A 19,810-nucleotide genomic window follows, 5' to 3' on the forward strand; every position below is an offset into this window, starting at 1 on the left:
AAAGTGAAGTTCTTGTACAATCCCTCTGGAGCCTGAACTATCGGGTACTGCATCCTGCAGAACTTAAAAATAAGACCAACCCCCTCTGTGAGGTCACCTGTCGGCCACTCCCCTTGAAGTTCAGTTTGATTCTGCAGCCTTGCTGAGAACTTCTAGTTTTCTTCTGTTTGTGATTTTATTTCTCAATTCCTAGTCTTTTATTTTCTTCGGTACCGTGGGTTTGCCTCTGTGCAAGTGATCCTCCGGCGGGAGATCGCAGACATTTTAAAGTTTGTCTGCTTCTGGAGGGTGCTCTGTAAGCCTGAAACCGCAGTAAGCCCTCTGGACAGCCTGCAGATTGAATCTGGTCTCCAGGTTCGGGAGCCATCTCTTCCCCTGGTTCATCTGCAAAGGGGTAGAGCGCAGGCTGCTGCGTTTCCGAGGAGGAGGTACGTAGTGCTTGCTAAACACGAAGACACTTATTATATTCCACATTGATAAAGTGAAGTTCCTTATCGGAACCAGGGTGTCTCTGTGGACAGTAACAATATAGACGCTGTCTGTGTGGCGCTGCCCTCTCTCGCTTGATAATAAAACTGACCAGTTGCGCTTTTTGTATCGCTCTCTTCAGTCAGTTCCAAGTGTGTAGCAGAAAGTTCCATAGGGTGGTGATGTAAAAAAAAAAGGGAAAAAAAGTGGTTAAAATTGTCTAGGATGTGTTTAACCAAAAGTACCATATATTCTCTAATATAAACCAAGATTTTGGGGCCCAAAATGGGGGTCTCTGCTTATATTCAAGCCTCCTGATGATGGTGCCCTTTTCCTCCCCTCTCTACCCAATGACCAATTCTGTTACCATCCCTCACTGCTGTCCTCTACTTTCTCCCAGTGACCGGCACCGTTATCCTCCACCCCCTTCTGGTGACTGGGACTGCTAGCCTCCCCTACCTACAATCCCCTGCCCCAGACCACCAAGGCATTTAGCAGTAGCATCAGTTTCCGGAGCACTAGAACTGTATCTCTCCCCTCCCCCCCCCCCCAAGACCAGAACTCCTATCCTCCACTACAATCCCCTGTCCCAGACCAACATCGGACTTACCGTTCTAGTGCTCAGGAAGCCGACACTAACGCTCCGTGCTGGGCTAGAAAGAGGACTTTGAGCATCTATGCATACTCAATGCTTGACGGTTCCCACCCTCTTCGGGATTCTCAAGGGCATCCTGCAAGCCTTGAGCACGCGCAGATGCTCAAGGCCCCGCATCAGCTCTACACAGTCCATTGCCATCCACTTCCTGAGCAGAACTGTAAATGCGATGCCGGTCTGGGGCAGGGGGGAGCAGGTAATGGAGGATAGAAGTGTCTGAACCTGTGTTTTTCAGCGCTGCCAGTGGCCGCCTCTGTACTGTTCGTTTGCCGCGGTCCACCTCCCTGTGAAGCAACTTCCTGCTTCCACTTGAGCAGACTGCAGCAAAGGAACCATGCAGAGGCCGCAAGCAGTGCAAGAGGATCGCTGGCGTCTTCCTTGTAGTTTTCTTGTTGAGAGTGTTTGGTGGAACCGGGGGAGGGAGGAAGAAGGGAAAGATGCTGAATGGGAGGAGCAGAGAATAGAGAAAAGTGGAGCATATGGATGGAGGGGAGAATAAAGATGGTGGCATATGGAGGGGAAGGCAAGAGGAAAGGGAATAATGCGCAAGGACGGAGAAACATGGAGGGGAAGGCAAGAGGAAAGGAAAAGGACATGATGCACATGGATGGAGGGAAGGGGAAAGGAGGGAAGAGATCTGAGATGGAAGAAAACTGAATATGAAAATCAGTGCCAAAAATGGATGTAGTGCAAAAGGTGGAGAGGAAAGAAACAGCCAATGCAATTCAAGAAGGCCTTGGAAGCAGAGTTAAGAGCAAAGATGGAACAAGATGATCAGAAAAATAAAAATCGCCAGATAACAAAGGTAGGAAATGGTTTTATTTTCAATTTAGTGATTGAAATATGTCAATTTTGAAAATTTACATCTGATGTTTTTATATTTGGACCATTCAGGAAGAAATGCATTTCTTTCTGTTTCTTTTGTGGTGTACTGTATGCAGATTCTGGCTTATTAGGGTTTCGTTTGTGTACAATAGTACTTTTACTTTGTGGGTTTCTATTTGAAGAGGGTTTTATCAGTTTTCTGCATGTGTGGCTGAGGCCAGGTGTCCTGATGGGGATAGAAGCCCAGAAACGGTTGGTGTCGTGCCCCATGTAGGAAGATACTTGTCGACCCTCCTTCCATTTTTTTGGACTCAAACAGCCCCAGCTGAAAAATTAGTGATTATTTATGGCATGATCCCTGACAAAGCACACTCGCATATCCAAATTTCTAATCTCGGTTTATATTCGGGTCAATCTTTTTCCCTCCTTTTTGGGGGAGAAAGGGTTACCTCGGTTTATATTTGAGTACATACATTAGTGTTCACTGTATCAGATCCTGTCCTGTAAATTATTAAGTCTTTGAGGGGATGGTGGGTGGGTGGGAAGGTGGCCAGATTGGATAACGCAACCACAGGGTGCTTCTCAAGCAGAGGGGGTTGCAGGTTCCCCAAGTAACACTGCCTTATTTGATCTCGGTTTAATTAAAAAAAAAAAAGGTTATTAGGTCAGTAGCTAAGGTGGATGTAAGAGAGCCAGGTCTTAAGGGGAACATTAGACTGGGGGGTGTAAAAGTGTAGATTTGGCATTTGAATCGGGGTAAGAGCATATTATCCCAGGACAAGCAGGCATGATATTCTCACATGTGGGTGACGTCATCTACGGAGCCCCAGCGCGGACAGCTTTTCAAGCAAACTTGATTGAAGTTTCAAGTTTGCACACTGCACCACGCATGTGCTAGCCTTCTTGCCCACTAGAGGGCGCATCCCCACCTCGTGGTCCTCAGTTCAATTTCATCCGCGGAGCCAGAAGCCCTGTGGAAAAAATTGTGCTCTTGTGCCTTCTGTCGCCGCGGCTGTGTAGGGTATTTCGCGCGGTCGCTGCGTTTTTTTGTCTTCTTTATTCTTTATTCTTTTTTTCCTTTCGTTTCAAAAAAAAAAAAAAATTTCGATTTTTATCGCTACCGGGGGCTCCCGGTAGCCGTGGCCGAGGAACCTCGCTTGTTCCCGGCCTCCCTTGGGCCCATGTCCCGGCCCGTAACGGGCTTTAAAAAGTGCGGGCGCTGTGAACGGCTCCTATCGATCACTGATCCACACAGGTGCTGTCTGAGGTGCTTGGGGCCCCAACACCCTACAGCGTCCTGCGAGAAGTGTGCCACCTTCCAGAAGCGGGCACTCAAACGCCGCAAAGCCCGCATGGCAGAACTTTTCTCGGTCGAGTCCCCGCCCGGGAAGGCCTCGAGTTCAGCCTCGGCTTCGGCCCCGGCCTTGACCTCGGCCTCGACATCGGCCTCGACCTCAGCTTCGGGACCATCGGCTTCGCCTCGGGCCTCGTTGCCATCGAAGCAGCCGGCCTCATCCAAGGCCTCGGGTAAGTCTCCACTTCCCTCCTCAGCTCCTGGATCGTCCAAGAAGCCATCCTCGGGCTCTTCGGCGGGAGGGTCCTCCTCTGTTAAGCCCAAGATGCCCGCGTCCGCCGCCCCGAGGGAATACTCGAGACCGAGGTCGCCCTCCGAGGAGCAGCGGCAGGTCTTGCCACAGGGAATGTCAATCCCCGTGTTTCAAGACTTGCTCCGGGCGTTAATCGCCTCGGAGCTCACCGGGGCCATTGAACATCTGCAGCAGGCTCCGGCCTCGGCTGCTCCGGCCTCGGTGCCCCCGCAGTTGACGACCTCGGCCTCGGGTACCGGGGCTTCGGCTCCCGAGGCGCCCACGGCCTCGACCTCGGCAGTACCCTCGGACCCGGCTTCGCGGGATCCGCCGGAGCGTAGTGTGCGCCCGAAAGACAAGGTGCGCCGGGTGCGGAGGATCTCGTCTTCGTCCTCGGAGTCCTCACGGGGGTCGTCGCCCTCGGGCAGGTCTCGGGCGAGGCGCCGGCCGAGGAAGGCCAAGAGGTCTCGAGCCTCGCCTCGGCGGCGCGGTCGCTCGTCACCGGCCGGGGCCGAGGCCTTGCAGGTGAGAGACCTGTGGGTGGATAACCCTGTCTTATTCCGGTCTCCGGCCAGGGAGAGCTCCCGGGCCTCCTCGCCGGGACCGAAGGGTCGGGCTTCGGTGCCTAGGACCCCGGGGGGATCCCCGAGGGGTTCCTTTAGACGCACCCGGTCTCCGACTCCGTCGAGGTCGCAGGACTGTGCCTCGTTGGGGTCGGGGTCTGGTAGGGAGCCCAGATATTCTCACGAGGCCTCTCCCTTCGGCTCCGCCGGGAAGTCTCGATCTCCCTCTCCTCCTGCTAAACCTTCCTCTTTTACGAGGTTCGTGCAGGATATGGCGGCGGCTTTGGGTGTCGACTTGTCTGAAGGGTCCACTTACACCAAGGAGTTTTTGGAGGAGCAGGATCTTCCTGCCCCACCTCGGGAATCCCCGCGCCTTCCGGTTAACAAGGTCCTATGCCAGACCTTCCTGAGGAATCTTGAGGCTCCCTTAACGGTCGCTGTGGTCCCCTCAAAAATGGAGTCGAAGTATCGCACCCTCCCCATCAAGGGTTTTGAGAAGGGCCAACTTTCTCACAATTCGCTCCTAGTGGAATCGGCGGTTAAGAAATCGCAGCCCTCCAGGGTCTCTGCCGCGGTCCCGCCGAGTAGGGAGGGCCGGACCTTAGACAAATTCGGGCGTCATCTCTATGCGAACTCTCTCATGGCGACGAGGGTCCTGAACTACGCCTTTTCGTACTCGTCCTTCCTACGTACGATGGTCAAGGACCTCCCCTCTTTTCGTGAGGTGATACCAGAGTCGCATAGGGACAGGTTTGCCACCTTCAGCTCTAATCTGGCCCAGCTGCGCCTATATTTGTTCCACGCAGTTTACGATGCGTTTGAACTTGCCTCGAGGGTATCGGCCTGTGCGGTGGCCATGCGCCGGTTGGCGTGGCTCCGTACCCTCGAGATGGAGGCGCATTTGCAGGAACGCCTGGCTAACTTGCCGTGCGTTGGGTCGGAATTGTTCGACGAATCTTTGGATGCGGCGACCAAGAGGCTTTCCGAACAGGAGCGCTCTCTGGCATCTCTGGTGCGCCCGAAGCCTAAGGCCCCTACCCAGCGTCCCTTCCGGCAGCCCCCGAGAAGGTACCCTCAGAAGTCTACGCCGGCCTTTTCCAGACCGCCGTCACGGCGTCCACCCCAACAGAATAGAGGTGGCCCCTCTAAGCCCGTTGCGCAGGGGGCGGCCAAGGCCGCGCCGTCCTTTTGACGGGGTGGGCGGTCGGGGGCGGGCCCCCGCCGCGACATCGTGCCACCCCCTTCCCATCGGGGGTCGGCTGACGGCTTTTGCCGGGGCCTGGTCTGCGATTACGTCAGACGCATGGGTGCTCCGGACAATCTCAGAGGGCTATTCGCTCAACTTCTCCAGTCCGCCTCCGGACTTGCCTCCTGGAGCTTGCCCTCCCAATCGGAGCCAGTTGGCCCTTCTCCTGGAGGAAGCCAGGGCCCTGTTGAGCCTCCGAGCGGTCGAGGTGGTACCTCGCGAACAGATGGGCCAGGGGTTTTACTCCCGTTACTTTTTAGTCCCAAAAAAGACCGGGGACTTGCGCCCCATTTTGGACCTCCGGAAGCTCAACAAGTTCCTGGTCCGGGAGAAGTTCCGTATGTTATCGCTTCCGGTTCTCTATCCACTATTGGAGGAGGGGGATTGGATGTGCTCCCTGGACTTGAAGGAAGCGTACACCCATGTTCCGGTGCATCCCGCTTGCCGCAGGTTCTTGCGTTTTCAAGTCGGGGATTTGCACCTGCAGTATCGGGTTCTTCCCTTCGGGTTGGCGTCGTCCCCTCGAGTGTTCACCAAGTGTATGGTAGTGGTTGCGGCGGCCCTGCGCTCGCGGGGTCTACAGGTCTTTCCCTACCTGGACGATTGGCTGATCAAGGCCTCGTCCAGGGAGGGGGTTATCTTAGCGACCCAACAGACTATCAGTCTTCTGCAGAACCTGGGGTTCGAAGTGAACTTTCCCAAGTCTCAATTGTACCCGGCACAGTCTCTTCAATTCATTGGAGCCGTGCTGGACACGGTTCGCCTCCGCGCCTTTCTCCCCCCGCTTCGGCGGGAGGCTCTGCTTCGGTGGAGCCGCCACTGTCAAGGGCAGTCGGAGGTGTCGGCCCAGAGCATGATGATTTTGCTGGGTCACATGGCGTCGACGGTTCACGTCACGCCTTTCGCTCGCTTGCACCTACGGCTCCCGCAGTGGACTCTGGCGTCGCAGTGGCGGCAGGATCGCGATCCGGTGTCTTCCCGGATATCAGTGACTCCTTGTTTACGTCGATCGCTCCGTTGGTGGACCGGCTCTTCCAATCTGTCCGGGGGTTTGCTGTTTCTCGTTCCACCTCACAGCAAGGTCCTGACCACGGACTCCTCCGAGTACGCGTGGGGAGCCCATCTGGACGGCCTGAGGACGCACGGTCTGTGGTCGGCGGAGGACCGCCGATGTCACATCAATGTGCTGGAGCTTCGCGCCATTTTTCTGGCCGCACGAGCTTTTGTCCACCTGCTGCGAGACCAGGTGGTGCTCGTGCGGACCGACAACCAAGTGGCGATGTACTATGTCAACAAACAAGGGGGTACGGGCTCTTGGCCTCTGTGTCAGGAGTCTCTTCGCCTTTGGGAATGGGCGATCTCCCAGAACATATTCCTGCGGGCGGTGTACATTCAGGGAGAGCAGAACCAGCTGGCAGACAAACTCAGTCGTCTTCTCCAGCCGCACGAATGGTCTCTGAACTCCCGAGTACTTCGCGAGGTCTTCGACCGCTGGGGAACTCCTCAGGTGGATCTGTTTGCCTCTCCGGAGACTCGCAAACTGCCCCTCTATTGCTCTCGGATTTACTCTCCGGATCGTCTCGAGGCGGATGCCTTCCTTCTCGAATGGGAGGGGAGGTTCCTTTATGCGTTTCCGCCGTTTCCTCTGATTTTGAGAACGCTGGTTCATCTCAGATCGACCGGAGCCTCCATGATCCTCATTGCGCCTCGTTGGCCCAGGCAGCCCTGGTTCTCCCTGCTTCTTCAACTCAGTACCAGGGAACCTCTACTTCTGCCGGTGTTTCCCTCTCTGCTGTCTCAGAGTCGGGGTTCGCTGTTACATCCCAATCTTCAGTCTTTACATCTGACTGCTTGGTTTCTCTCCCCCTGACTTCGATTCCAGTGTCTCGGTCCGTGAGGGAGATTTTGGAGGCCTCGCGCAAAGTCTCGACTCGGCTTTGTTATGCCCAGAAGTGGACCAGGTTTACGTCCTGGTGTTCTTTGAATCGTCTGGAACCGAGTTCGGTGCCTGTGTCTTCGGTTCTGGACTATCTATTGCATTTATCTGAGTCTGGCCTGAAGACGACTTCTATTCGGGTGCATCTCAGTGCCATTGCTGCATTCCATCGGCACCTTGAGGGTCGTTCTCTCTCTCTTCATCCTCTGGTGACTCGTTTCATGAAGGGTTTAGTGAATGTCCATCCTCCTCTGAAACCTCCTCCGGTGGTGTGGGATCTTAATGTGGTCTTGGCTCAGCTGATGAAGCCTCCCTTTCAGCCCATTGACAAGTCGCATCTAAAATTTCTCACTTGGAAAGTGGTCTTTTTGATTGCGCTCACGTCTGCTCGTCGGATTAGTGAACTGCAGTCCTTGGTGGCGGATCCTCCTTTCACGGTGTTTCATCATGATAAGGTGGTTCTTCGCACCCATCCAAAATTTTTACCTAAAGTTGTGTCTGATTTCCACCTCAATCAGTCTATTGTCCTTCCGGTGTTTTTTCCGAAGCCCCATTCTCATCCTGGTGAAGTGGCGCTTCATACGCTTGACTGTAAGAGGGCGTTGGCTTTTTATCTTCAACGCACCAAGTCTTATCGGAAGGTTCCTCAATTGTTTTTGTCCTTTGATCCGAATCGGTTGGGACACCCGGTTTCAAAGCGCACCTTGTCAAACTGGTTAGCTGCTTGTATTTCCTTTTGCTACGCTCAGGCTGATCTCCCGCTTTCGGGTCGAGTTACGGGTCATAAAGTCCGAGCGATGGCAGCTTCCGTGGCTTTCCTCCGATCCACGCCTATGGAGGACATCTGTAAAGCTGCCACTTGGTCTTCGGTTCATACGTTCACCTCCCACTACTGTCTGGACACTTTGTCCAGAAGCGACGGCCGGTTTGGCCAGTCGGTGTTACGTAACCTGTTTTCTTAATTTGCCATCCTCCCACCTGCCCTTTTTTGGTTGGCTTGGAGGTCACCCACATGTGAGAATATCATGCCTGCTTGTCCTGGGATAAAGCACAGTTACTTACCGTAACAGGTGTTATCCAGGGACAGCAGGCATATATTCTCACAACCCGCCCACCTCCCCGGGGATGGCTTCTTTGCTATGATATGAAACTGAGGACCACGAGGTGGGGATGCGCCCTCTAGTGGGCAAGAAGGCTAGCACATGCGTGGTGCAGTGTGCAAACTTGAAACTTCAATCAAGTTTGCTTGAAAAGCTGTCCGCGCTGGGGCTCCGTAGATGACGTCACCCACATGTGAGAATATATGCCTGCTGTCCCTGGATAACACCTGTTACGGTAAGTAACTGTGCTTTTTCATCCACTCTTCCTCACCTATTATGTGTTTTAATCTTACCAAAATGGCTACCACTGGCCGCAGTTGAAGAACCTCGTAGGGTCTAGGCTTCTACCAGTCACAGCCGCTGAGCTCACTCATTTGCTGTGTCTCCATCTCCTTGTACCCTAGGAAAAGGGAAAGGTCTGTAGCTGTGTAACAGAATCCCAAATGCTGTGGTACCTCCTTAAGCAGTTGGCCAGCATTAAGGTTAAGCTAATTGCAGGGCTACCAACCCACACAAGTGTTCTTCATGGTAAAGGCAAGTAGTTTAGATGAGGGGAGAGTGTGGCGCAGTGGTTAAAGCTAAAGCCTCAGCCCCTGGACAGTGGCAGAGTGAGGGGGGAGAGGCACCCCTTCCCTCCCCCCATACCTCTAACATTCATGCCAGGCACATATGACCTACAGTAGTTACTTGCCTGGCTGCACTAAAACCTGTCGCTAAAATCCAGTGTGTTGTGGCTGCATGGGCTCTCTGACATCACTTCCTCGGTGTGCAGATCCAGGAAGTGATGTCACAAGCAGAGCCCACACAAGGGCAACAGCTCACACCAGGAACATTACAGAAATATGGGGGAAGGGAGTCAGTGCGCTGGGTGGACTGCCCCCCCCCCCTTTTTAATAAGCCACTGATCCAGGGCAAGTCACTTTATCTAATGTATTTGGGGCAATGGGGAATTAAGTGTGAGCCCTCAGACATGGAAAAATGCTTGCATATCTGCATAAATTCACATAAAACCCTTCTAAGCTCCCTTGGGAGAACAGTGATTTGCTTTCCTTAAAAGAGGATAGGGAGGGATTTTTTTAGGCTTGTTCACTATGAAAAGGAGTAAACAGATAGCTCAAAGCCATCTGTGATGGTCAGAGTGCCGAACTGCTGATGAGTAAGTTAGCAGGCTGATATCATAATCCAACTAATTACAACAGAGCCACCTCGGGCACATAACTATATTTACAATAAATGTGCTTGCCATGTTTTCAGCTGTGGGCAGAGTTCCTTCGGTGAGAAGTTCTCATGCATAAATCAACCCCATGCATGAGATGAAGAGGTTAGAGCGGCGTTAGCATGCCTTAGTGAGCAGCTGTCCCTGATTTTGGCCCAGCACACTATAACCAACACCCTGTCTGAATGACGATGTTTCTCGGGTGGATAAAGAGGGCTATTTAATCAGAATCTAAATCTTAATACTAAAGATATCACACTTGGAATTCGCGGCAGCAGCTGATTCCACTTAGGACACCAACATAAGCATCATCCAGCGATTATATAATAATGCATTTTCTGAAACTTACAAAGGTTTGTGTAAATTTGCATATTAAAGGACTCTTGCATGCAAATTTCTCATGCATATTCCATTGTGGTAATCCTGGCAACGGGGCAGAAGAGAGACAGGATTACAAGGAGAGGATGAAAGCACTGCACAGAGGAATGAGCTATAGCTACAGACAATGTCCATCAAGCGCAGTAGCCCCGATGCACTAAAGTCATTGTGCGTCTAACGAGCGTTGCTAAACTGTTTAAACCAGTTTAACGGGTGATGTAATTTTACCGACCAATGTACACAATGGCATGCTGCGTGCTTTTCCATACGTCTTGTTGCAGCCTCAGATACTGATTTACAAATTAATATTAAAAGCAGCCCACCGCTCAATGCCCGTGTCGCAATTCATAAAATGTAGCAATTATTTCTAATGACACAAAAAACCTGACAGGTCTGCCATATTACCCCAGGTTAAAAAAAAAAAGGCAGGAGGGATGCATACTCCCTCCTGCCCTCACACTCCTGTACCCTCTCCCGTGAAGATCACAGCCATCCAAACCCCTTCATACTCCCAAACCACATCAACTCCACCAACCCACCCTTGTCCCGTGTAGAAATCCAGCAAAAGGGATGCCCACTCCCTCCTCCTGGCAAAATGGTGAGACTTCCCCTTCCCAGTACAACTTGGATGTACGGGGAGGGGCAGAAGGCTGATTTATTTTTTTAAAAGTTCTTGGGTGTGTGTGAAGGGGGTCCAGGTGGCCTAGGTAGGCGGAAATAGGCATCACTCCTGCCTCAGGGGCCATCATCGGGGGGGCTTTTCTTTTAGGAAGTTATACATAACTTTTTTTTTTAAAACCCTGCTTAAGTTAATTGCTTGTACCACATTTTCTTGCAATGTGGTATTGCGATATATAAAAATAAAATTATTATTACACATTGAGTGAAGAAATATTTGCTCAGATTTCTTTCAAGTTTACTACTTAGTAAGTTTGTTCCCTCCCCTCCCCAGTATATTTCTGGGAAAACGTAAACCAGCGATTCATATCTGCCCCTTTCATTCTACGCCAGACTGTATTTTAGACCTCGATCCTAGCTCCCCTCAGCCACGTCTTCTCAAAGTTGAAGAGGCCTGTAAACCGTGCCCAGCTCTACGCTTGTGGAGATGGTGCGGTATGCAAACCTAAGGTTTAGTTTAGGCCTAACTGCTTTAGCTTTTCTTCACAGGGAAATTGCTCTTCTTTGTTCCTTTCCTTATTCTGCTATAATTTTTGAGAAGTAGCAGAACTGCGCCCAGCATTCAATTTCCAATCACATCATCGATCAATACAAAGGTATAATATTCTCATTTTTGTTTTCCATGCCCTAGATCTGGGGCAGGGAACTCTGGTCCTCGAGAGCCGTATTCCAGTAGGGTTTTCAGGATTTCCCCAATGAATATGCATGAGATCTGCTTGCATGCACTACTTTCAATGCATATTCATTGGGGAAATCCTGAAAACCCTACTGGAATACAGCTCTCGAAGACCGGAGTTCCCTACTCCTGCCCTAGATGCTATTGTAGCAGCTGCCCACTGAGCAGAGCCTTTCAAAGTATCATTTACAACACCTTGATCCTTTTCCTGTGCAGTGACTCTAAATGTGGAACCTTGCATCCTATGGCTGCTGTTTGGAGTCCTCTTTCCTACATACACACATGCCTTTGTACTTCCTCATATTAAATGCCATTTGGATGCCCAGTCTCCCAGTGTTGCAAAGTCATCTTGCAATCTCACTAGTTATTCCCATCTCTAGGTCATTGATAAATATGTTTAAAAAAAGCAGTGTGTCGCAGCAGAGAGCCCTGGGGAACCCCACTCTTTACCCTTCTCAACTGAGACTATTGAACATTTAACCAGTTCTTAACCCTTTCAGGACCAAGGGACATATTTGTCCCATAACTTTAAAATCCTATCAATTTTGATTGGGATAGTCTACAGTTCTAGATTTGATATGTACGGATTCCATATGATACTGCCTTTATGTAAACAAACTGGTTCCGACATTCATTCATTAGCGTCGTTGCTAGATTGACGAGAAGATTCACTTGCCACACTGTCCATAAGCCAGAAGTGTGATTTTTTAAATAAAAATAATGATATTTCACAAAAAAAAATCAATTTTTTGGCATCTGCAAGCCCTTTTTACCATAAAAATGTCGTCAAAACCACAAAAATTGGCCTACGATCCTTATGGTCCTGAAAGGGTTAATCCATAGAAGAACATTACTTCCCATCACATGACTTGCTAATTTCCCCCATAGTCTGTCATGAGTTACTTTATCAAATGCCTTTTAGAAATCCAGATCCATGTGCCCAGCTCAAGCTTTATCCACATGTTTATTCACCCTGTGAAAGAAATGTAGGAGACTGGTGAAGCAAGATTTTCCTCGACTAAAGCTATGATTACTTTGTCTCATCAATTCATGTTTTAGCTATATGCTCCATAATTTTGTCCTTTACATTGCCTCTTATTTTGCCCAGCACTGATATCAGGCTCACCTCTGGAACCATTTAAAAATAAAGCTGGCATGATTGTGGCCACTCACCCAATTGTCCAGTGCCATGCATGATTTTAAGATAAATTACTACTAATAATAATTCTATGAGTTTATATTTCAGTTCTATCAGTACTCTGGGATGTATACCAACCAGAATAGGTAATTTGCTACTATTTATTAAATAGCCCCGTTACATCTTCTAGATTTACAGAGATCCATTTCAGTTTCTTTGAGTCAGTCAGCGTTGAATATCAGATCTGGCACTGTTATCTCTTTTATATCATCTTTGGAAAGACCAGGCCATAGCAGGGAGAGTAACTGAACTCTGTCTTCCAAAGTGCACCTTTTACCCCCCTCAGATCTTCTAGCAGTCCATCTGATTCTTTTCAAAAGTCTCTCCTTTGCCTTCCTTATTAGCACTATGCATTTGACTTGCCATTTCTTATGCTGTTTTCTATTTTCAATGAGATCTTTCTTTTCTGAATGATGTTTTTAGTTCTAAAAGATTCCTTCACATCACTTTTTAAATCATGGCCTTCATTTCACTTTTCTTAATACATGGAATACATTTGAATTGGGCTTCTAAGATGTGGTTTTTGATCATCCATACTCACTGTAAATTATTTTTTTTTTGACTATGCTCCTCATTTAGCATAATTTCCTTTTTAAAAAAAAAAGTTGATGCTAATATAGGATTTCCTGTGTATACTTAATCTAAATATTATATCAGATTGATCATGTTATAATCACTTTTATCAAGTGGCCCTAGTAACATTACCTTCTTGGTTCCTAAACAAGCAGCTCCATAAAGCAATCCTTGATGTCAACCGCTAAACTGTAAAGGGTATTTAATCATAATACAAATCTTATAGTAAAAGATATACTTAGATCTGAATTTTCTGCAGCAGCTGGTAACCCTTTAACTAGGTTATTGGTAGATGTGCTAGAGAAGAAAGGACTTATCACAAAAGAGGCAGGTGTGATCCAGAGCGTAAGAACACTCTCCCAGAGGCTGTCATAGGGGAAAACACCCTCCAGGGATTCAAGACAGACAAGTTCCTACTGAACAAGGACGTACGCTGGTAGGGCTAGTCTCAGTTAGGGCGCTGGTCTTTGACCAAAAGGGCCACCATGTGAGCGGACTACTGGGTATGATAGACTACTGGTCTGACCCAGCAGCAGCATTGCTTATGATGAGATAAAACAATGGACCAGAGGATGAAAGACACACTTGCTAAAATAGCTGGTGCCACTACTTCCTGCCTACATTAAGGGGGCAGTGTAATCCCTTTTAATTACTGCCCCTTAAGCAACCTGCCTCAGGGGTGTAGTTATGGGTCCACTAGGTGCCCCTCGTGCTGGGAATACAAACTTTAAAAATGAAGCAGCTGCTCAACTGCAAAAGTAACTAGACACATGAACAGGACTTATAGAGAAGTCAAAACCAGGGTCCACAAAAATCTCATGGATCCATAACCACACCCCAGCAGCCAAAGCACAGACTGTGTCGGGTCATCCATTGGATCGCTCTCTCCTAGGACTTTTTTCAATGTGGGGCTATCTGCCACTAGTTCTTCGCTCAGGCAAAATGACCACATTGGCTATTTTAATAAGTGTGGCTTTTTAACCTCTCTGATCCAGAGAGTAAAGTGCATCAGGGTTATAGTAACAAGAATGGGGTGCAAAGATGAGTTGGTGATCAGGGCATGTATGTGTGGACCATAGGACTCCAAGAAAGAAAAAAAAAAGAGGAGGTATTGCACACAGGGTATATAGGAGTATATATATATATTTTTACACACACATTAACAAACATCTAGATATAGTTACTTATGTAAAAATATATGCTGTACAGAGACATACACACAGGTTCTGCCAGGTGCTTTTTATCCCCAAATGCATATGTGCACCTCGGTACGGCACGTATGGCTGTGTGTGCATTAAATATAGAAATCCTCCTACACACGATCTTTGCATATGTACACATAGATACAGGTCAAGAGGGTAGGCTAAATGTTGCAATTACTGCAGTTTGTCGCTCTGATACCATAAAGGTTGGGGCTGTATACAATCTGTCACTCTCCCATACCCCAGAAAGCATTTTTCAAAGGAAGGGCAGAAAAATTTAAAATGCCACGATTTGAGTGTGCTGGAACAAACAGCTTGACCCGAGAGACACTCTGCATTTTAAGAGGGAGGGAGCAACGTGGATATTGTCCTCTCTCTGGCCGTGGCATTAGTTCAGTTGAGTTCTGCAGTGCTGGAGTTCACCCCCCCCCCATCCCTCCCCTCCCCTCCCTTATTGCACTTCAGCTTACAGACTCTGGAAAAATTGTGCCTTTAAATTCTTTTAAGAACAGCAGGTGGTTTGTGTCTGCCTTTTTTTTTTTTTTTGCTTTTTAATTTTCAATACAGAATATCAACTCCTCTTCTGCAAAAAGAAAAAGGAGATATTAAAAAAAAAAATAAAAAACCCCAACAACCCACCAATTGTTTTTCAGTAGACTGCAAAAATACAATCAAGCCTCTTTTAAGACATGCCTGTCCTAGGAATGAACATAAGGTGGAAGGGGGTTGGGGAAGACAATTCTCTTACAAGAATGCAGGAATCAACAGCATTAGACGCAGTGGGCCAGGACCGTCCTAAAAATACACAGAGGCAGGAGGACGGATAATAGGGTGCAAGGAAAGAGAAAGTATACAGGAACGAAAGGCAAAAGCAAGGATGTGGAACAAAAAACCCCATGAAAAGCCAGGAGAAACAAGAAATAGGGACAAACCTAGCAGCTGGGGCGATGGGAGCAGACGAGCCCAGCTTTACCTTCATCATGGTCTCGTAAACAAGCCAGAATCCACAGTCCGTATTGGAATAATGTTTGGGGGCAGGAGATTCAGTTCTGAACATCAGGAAGGCTTGTGTGACTGTGTAGCAGGAGGGGAACCAAAAAAAACACACACTTTTTTTGCTCAGAGTACATTAGCACTTCCTCGTGTGAGACGGAAGAGCAGAGACGGAGGAGAGAATTAAAAAAAAATTTTTTTAATCTCCATTAGGCTGAAAAAGTGGAATTTAGGGCTTTTTCAGGTAGGCCAAGGTCTCTTGAATAACAACACTATAAGTTTATAAAGAACTAGTTTTGTTTCTCATAAAATTTTTTAATCACTTGTTTAGAGGCATTTGCTCCCCATTGCTCAAAGTCGGGTCTGGGCTTCGGGCACATAGATTTCGATGCTGTCTGCGCTTTCTGTAGCCGAATTCTGCCGGACAGAGGCAGCTCGCTTGGCGGCCATGAGACGTTTGCGGGCTTCCTGGCGCTGTTTGTCCACAGAGTCGGATGCTTTGTCACGACTCAGAGGGGTTTTGGGCTTGGCCGGCTTCTTTGGCACAGGAGGGGGCTGTTTCTTCACTTCCTTAAGAAAAGGATAGCAAAAAAGACAAAAACAAGCAAAAAGACAAAATTAAAAAAAAAAAAAAAAAAAAGACAAATATGTACTTCTCCTCACTGAATATTTGAACTAGACAAACAGCTCACATTAATGCCGTTAACATACATTAATTACAAGGACTGGGGGCATAAAATACAGATTTGTCACAAGGTCCAAAGCCATTAACAGCAGCCCGATGGCAAAAGGAGTTTGTCTCACCTATCAGCTTACAAGAAATTGAACCAATTCAAGACTATCAAAATGTCAATTTGAGTATCCACTAGATCTCCTAGGAAAGGCAGACAACTTCCTTGTGACCATGGGCAAGTCACTTAATCCTCCATGGCCCTGGGTACAAAATAAGTACCTGTGTACAGTATATGTAAACCGCTTTGAGTGTATAACCATAAAAAGATGATATACATACGTCCCATTCCCTTTTTGCAAAGACATTAATGAAGAATCAGGAAGATAGGACTTGGGGGCATTGCACTGATAAAGCTCCAATGGCAAGACAGGGAAAATGCTTGAGTATTTGATTGTAAAACCGCTTAGATACCCTTCATGGGCGGTATAGAAAACACCTAAAAAACTTGAGGACAGTGGGTGGGGGGAAATACCTGATACTCTCTCAGATTCCGCATGGAATCTTGCTACTATTTGGGTTTTTGCCAGGCACTTGTGACCTGGGTTGGCCAACGTGAAGACAGGATACTGGTCTGACCCAGTAAAGCTAGTCTTATGTTCTGTACTTGTAATGCAACCTGTAGTATGAACTTTGGGAATTAAATCCATTTATTGCCCATGTATCCTAGCAATTATTCACACCAAAGATGATGCTGAGGAATAAAATCCAACGTGCCCATTTCTTATTTTACAGAAATTTAGGAATGACTGCTGCTCACACAACACATCAAGCATCAATTTGAACTAAGCAGTAAACAATTATAGAAAAATAAAAATTACAATTACTAAACTTGGGGGAGGGGGGTGCACATCAACAGGGTTTAAAAAAATTTTTTTTTATCACCACCAGTTGCTTCAATGAGCTGCCTGAACAAAAAGCAGGACTTTTTCTTTCCCCGAGATTTGGTTGCTTCTGTTTTAAGGCTTTGTTTAGCTCCCAAATACATAATTGAGCTTTTCTCTTTTGCAACCAACAGACATAAGAGAAACTCACATCTGAATTTTATTTTTCCGCCTGTTAGAGGATGTAAACTTAAAAAAAATGTCATCAAAATCTTTTTTTCTTAAAGCAGTGTTAGGGGGTGAGGATTTAGAACAATTGCTTTTGCTTATTGACACTTATGGGGAATTTAGGAGACAAATTCGTAAAAATTTTCTTAGGCATTTGATTATTTTAGTATCTCTGATTATTGGCTTTTAACTTTTTTAGTTCTATTCAACTTCTTTTATTGTTTTTTTAACTATTGTAAACCGCAGAGAACTTTACGGCCTTGCGGTATATAAACTGATTATTATTAAATCGATCATGCCCTGCAGGTGATCTTATGGACTTTAAACAGCCAAGAGGCATCCAACTAGGGAAGCTTAATCAGTGTCTTTAAAGGGAAGATATTTTTGCTTTACAGCAACGGTTTTCAGGAAACATAATGAATATGCATGAGATAAATCTGCATACAATGGAGGACAGTGCATGCACATTCGTTGGGGAGATCCTGTAAATTCGACTAGCCGAATGTGGCTCAAGGACAGACTTGAGAACCCCTACACTACAAGAAACCCACAAGGCTTCCAGACAGTGGGGAGGGTGTGGCTCAGTGGTTAGAGCTACAGCCTCAACACCCTGAGGTTGTGGGTTCAAATCCCATGCTGCTCCTTGTGACCCTGGGCAAATCACAATCCCCCATTGCCCCAGATACATTAGATAAAGAGTTTGAAAAATGCTTGAGTGCCTGAATGTAAACCAAAGTGGTATATAAATACTAAAAATATATATAAAATGGAAAGAGCAATAGCTAAACAACAAGGAAGCTATAAGAAATTTAATACAATTTGGGAGCCATTCACTTCTTATTGTAAAGAGTAAACACCATTTTCTATTGTAATATACACTGTCTAATGTTTGGGGGGAGGGGGAGGTATATTTTACATTTTTCTTAATGGGGAAATAATAGAGGAATGATGGGAAGGGAGGGTGGTAATTTTATGTATTGTAAGATAAATCAGAAAGATTGTCAAGTGATGTGTTTAATTGTATTGTTTTATTGTTTGTGCACTTGATGTAAGATTGAAAACGAATAAAGAATTTGAAAAAAAAAATACTAAAAATAAATAGAGATCTACAATTCTGGATCTTTACGCACAGATTCCCAGAAGAGCTTCATTACAAAAAAGAAACCAACTCATTTGGAAAGGTGTAAAGTTTTGTTCAGACCTCTGCTTGGAGAATTTATTGGACTCTAGAAGCATCCTGAAGATGCTCTTTTCCATTCTGTTCCCAGGAATCCCCTCAATGGCTCTCGCTCACCTTTTTCTCTGGCGTTTCGGCCAGCTGCCACTTGTTTGCTTTTAGATGGTACAGTTCATCAAACTTCAGGCTGATGTCTTCGATAGAGAGCTGCAGGAGGTCCCAGAACCCGGCAAGATCCTGAGCTGTGGGTCTGGGATTGGAGTTGGGATTCTGCGGTATAAAAGTAAAACCAGATGTCAAAACGGTATCGTCTTGCAGGTAAAATATGCAAAGTCAGATAATCCTGGGACAAAAGTTTCAGAGGAGACGTCCTTTCCTCCTCTTCAGAATTCAATGCATTTTGAAATAAACCTCTACTAATTACAAGCTTTTCAGATTGTAGCTGTGTTTCTTTAATCATAAGCTTTTAAATAAACTGCAATTTAAAAACTTACAACTTTTATTCCACCAAAGAGTTCATGGCAAATCACACAGCAAAGCAGAATGTCAACACACTTGGCACACAGACCTTAAATAACCAAAGCATCACTTCATTACTATAAAATATATATCAACAGTCATGTCTTCAAACACTGACAAAACATTCAAACATGGTGGCAGCCCTCAGCTTGTTCTAGGAGGGAAAGGTCATCAGAGAGCGATTAAATAGGGGGGGTGGGTCAGCAGTGTGGGCAGACTCGATGGGCCTCGGCCTTTTTCTGCCGTCACTTTCTATGTTTCTATGTTCCCTAACTCCCCATACTGTCACAGAAAAAGTGAACTTCAAATATAAGTCCAAAGTGGAGAAATGTTCAATGGATACCCTCACCACCACCACTACCACCACACACACACAAAAAGAACATAAGGGAACTATAGAGCTCGACTACATTTGAGAAGTATCCTGGGGCCAGAATAAAGATCTAAGACTGGTTGGCTAAGCAGAGAATTTTTCACCAGATGCAGCAGAGGGTTCTAGAGCAAAAGTTCTCAACCCAACCAATTAGGACACACCCAACCAATCTGAGCTTTAGGATACCCACAACGAATATACAGTTTCTCATGCAAGTATATAAATTATTTCGCACATATTCATAAGACTAGCCTTACTGGGTCAGACCAATGGTCTATCTTCTAGCCAAGTATCCAGTCTTCAAGATGGCCAATCCGGGTCACAAGTACTTGGCAAAAACCCAAATGGTAGCAACATTCCTTGGTACCGATCCCAGGGCAAGCTGTGGCTTCTCCCATGTCTGTCTCAATAGCAGACTGTGGACTTTTCCTCCACGAACTTGTCCAAACCAGCTATGTTAACCACTCTTACCATATCCTTTGGTCAATGTGTTCCTCTTATTGGTTTTAAAAGTGTGTCCCTGTAGCTTCAAGTGTCCCCTAGTCTTTGATGGAGTAAAAAACAAACAAACACCAAACCGATCCACTTGTTCTGCACTAAAGATTTTGTAGATTTCAATCATATCTCCCCAAACCTTTCCTCATACGAGAGGAGTTTCATCCCCTT

The 19,810-nt window shown here is 47.0% G+C and overlaps 1 protein-coding gene across 4 annotated transcripts in view; it reads right to left on the reverse strand.

The window, feature by feature from the left end:
* Positions 1–14,800: 14,800 nt before the first annotated feature.
* The window catches only part of DLGAP4 (DLG associated protein 4), a 174,763-nt gene continuing 169,753 nt past the window's right edge, over positions 14,801–19,810 (reverse strand). For all 4 annotated transcript variants that reach the window (XM_033963937.1, XM_033963938.1, XM_033963939.1 and 1 more), the window contains 2 exons: positions 18,370–18,522; positions 14,801–15,863 (listed from right to left, as the gene is read on the reverse strand). In XM_033963937.1, the coding sequence (XP_033819828.1) occupies positions 15,645–15,863; positions 18,370–18,522 (372 nt within the window). In that variant the 3' untranslated portion in view covers positions 14,801–15,644. The remainder of the gene's footprint in view (positions 15,864–18,369; positions 18,523–19,810) is intronic.

The sequence above is a fragment of the Geotrypetes seraphini genome, chromosome 11 (assembly GCF_902459505.1).
Source record: "Geotrypetes seraphini chromosome 11, aGeoSer1.1, whole genome shotgun sequence".
In the NCBI taxonomy this organism is placed as follows: domain Eukaryota; kingdom Metazoa; phylum Chordata; class Amphibia; order Gymnophiona; family Dermophiidae; genus Geotrypetes; species Geotrypetes seraphini.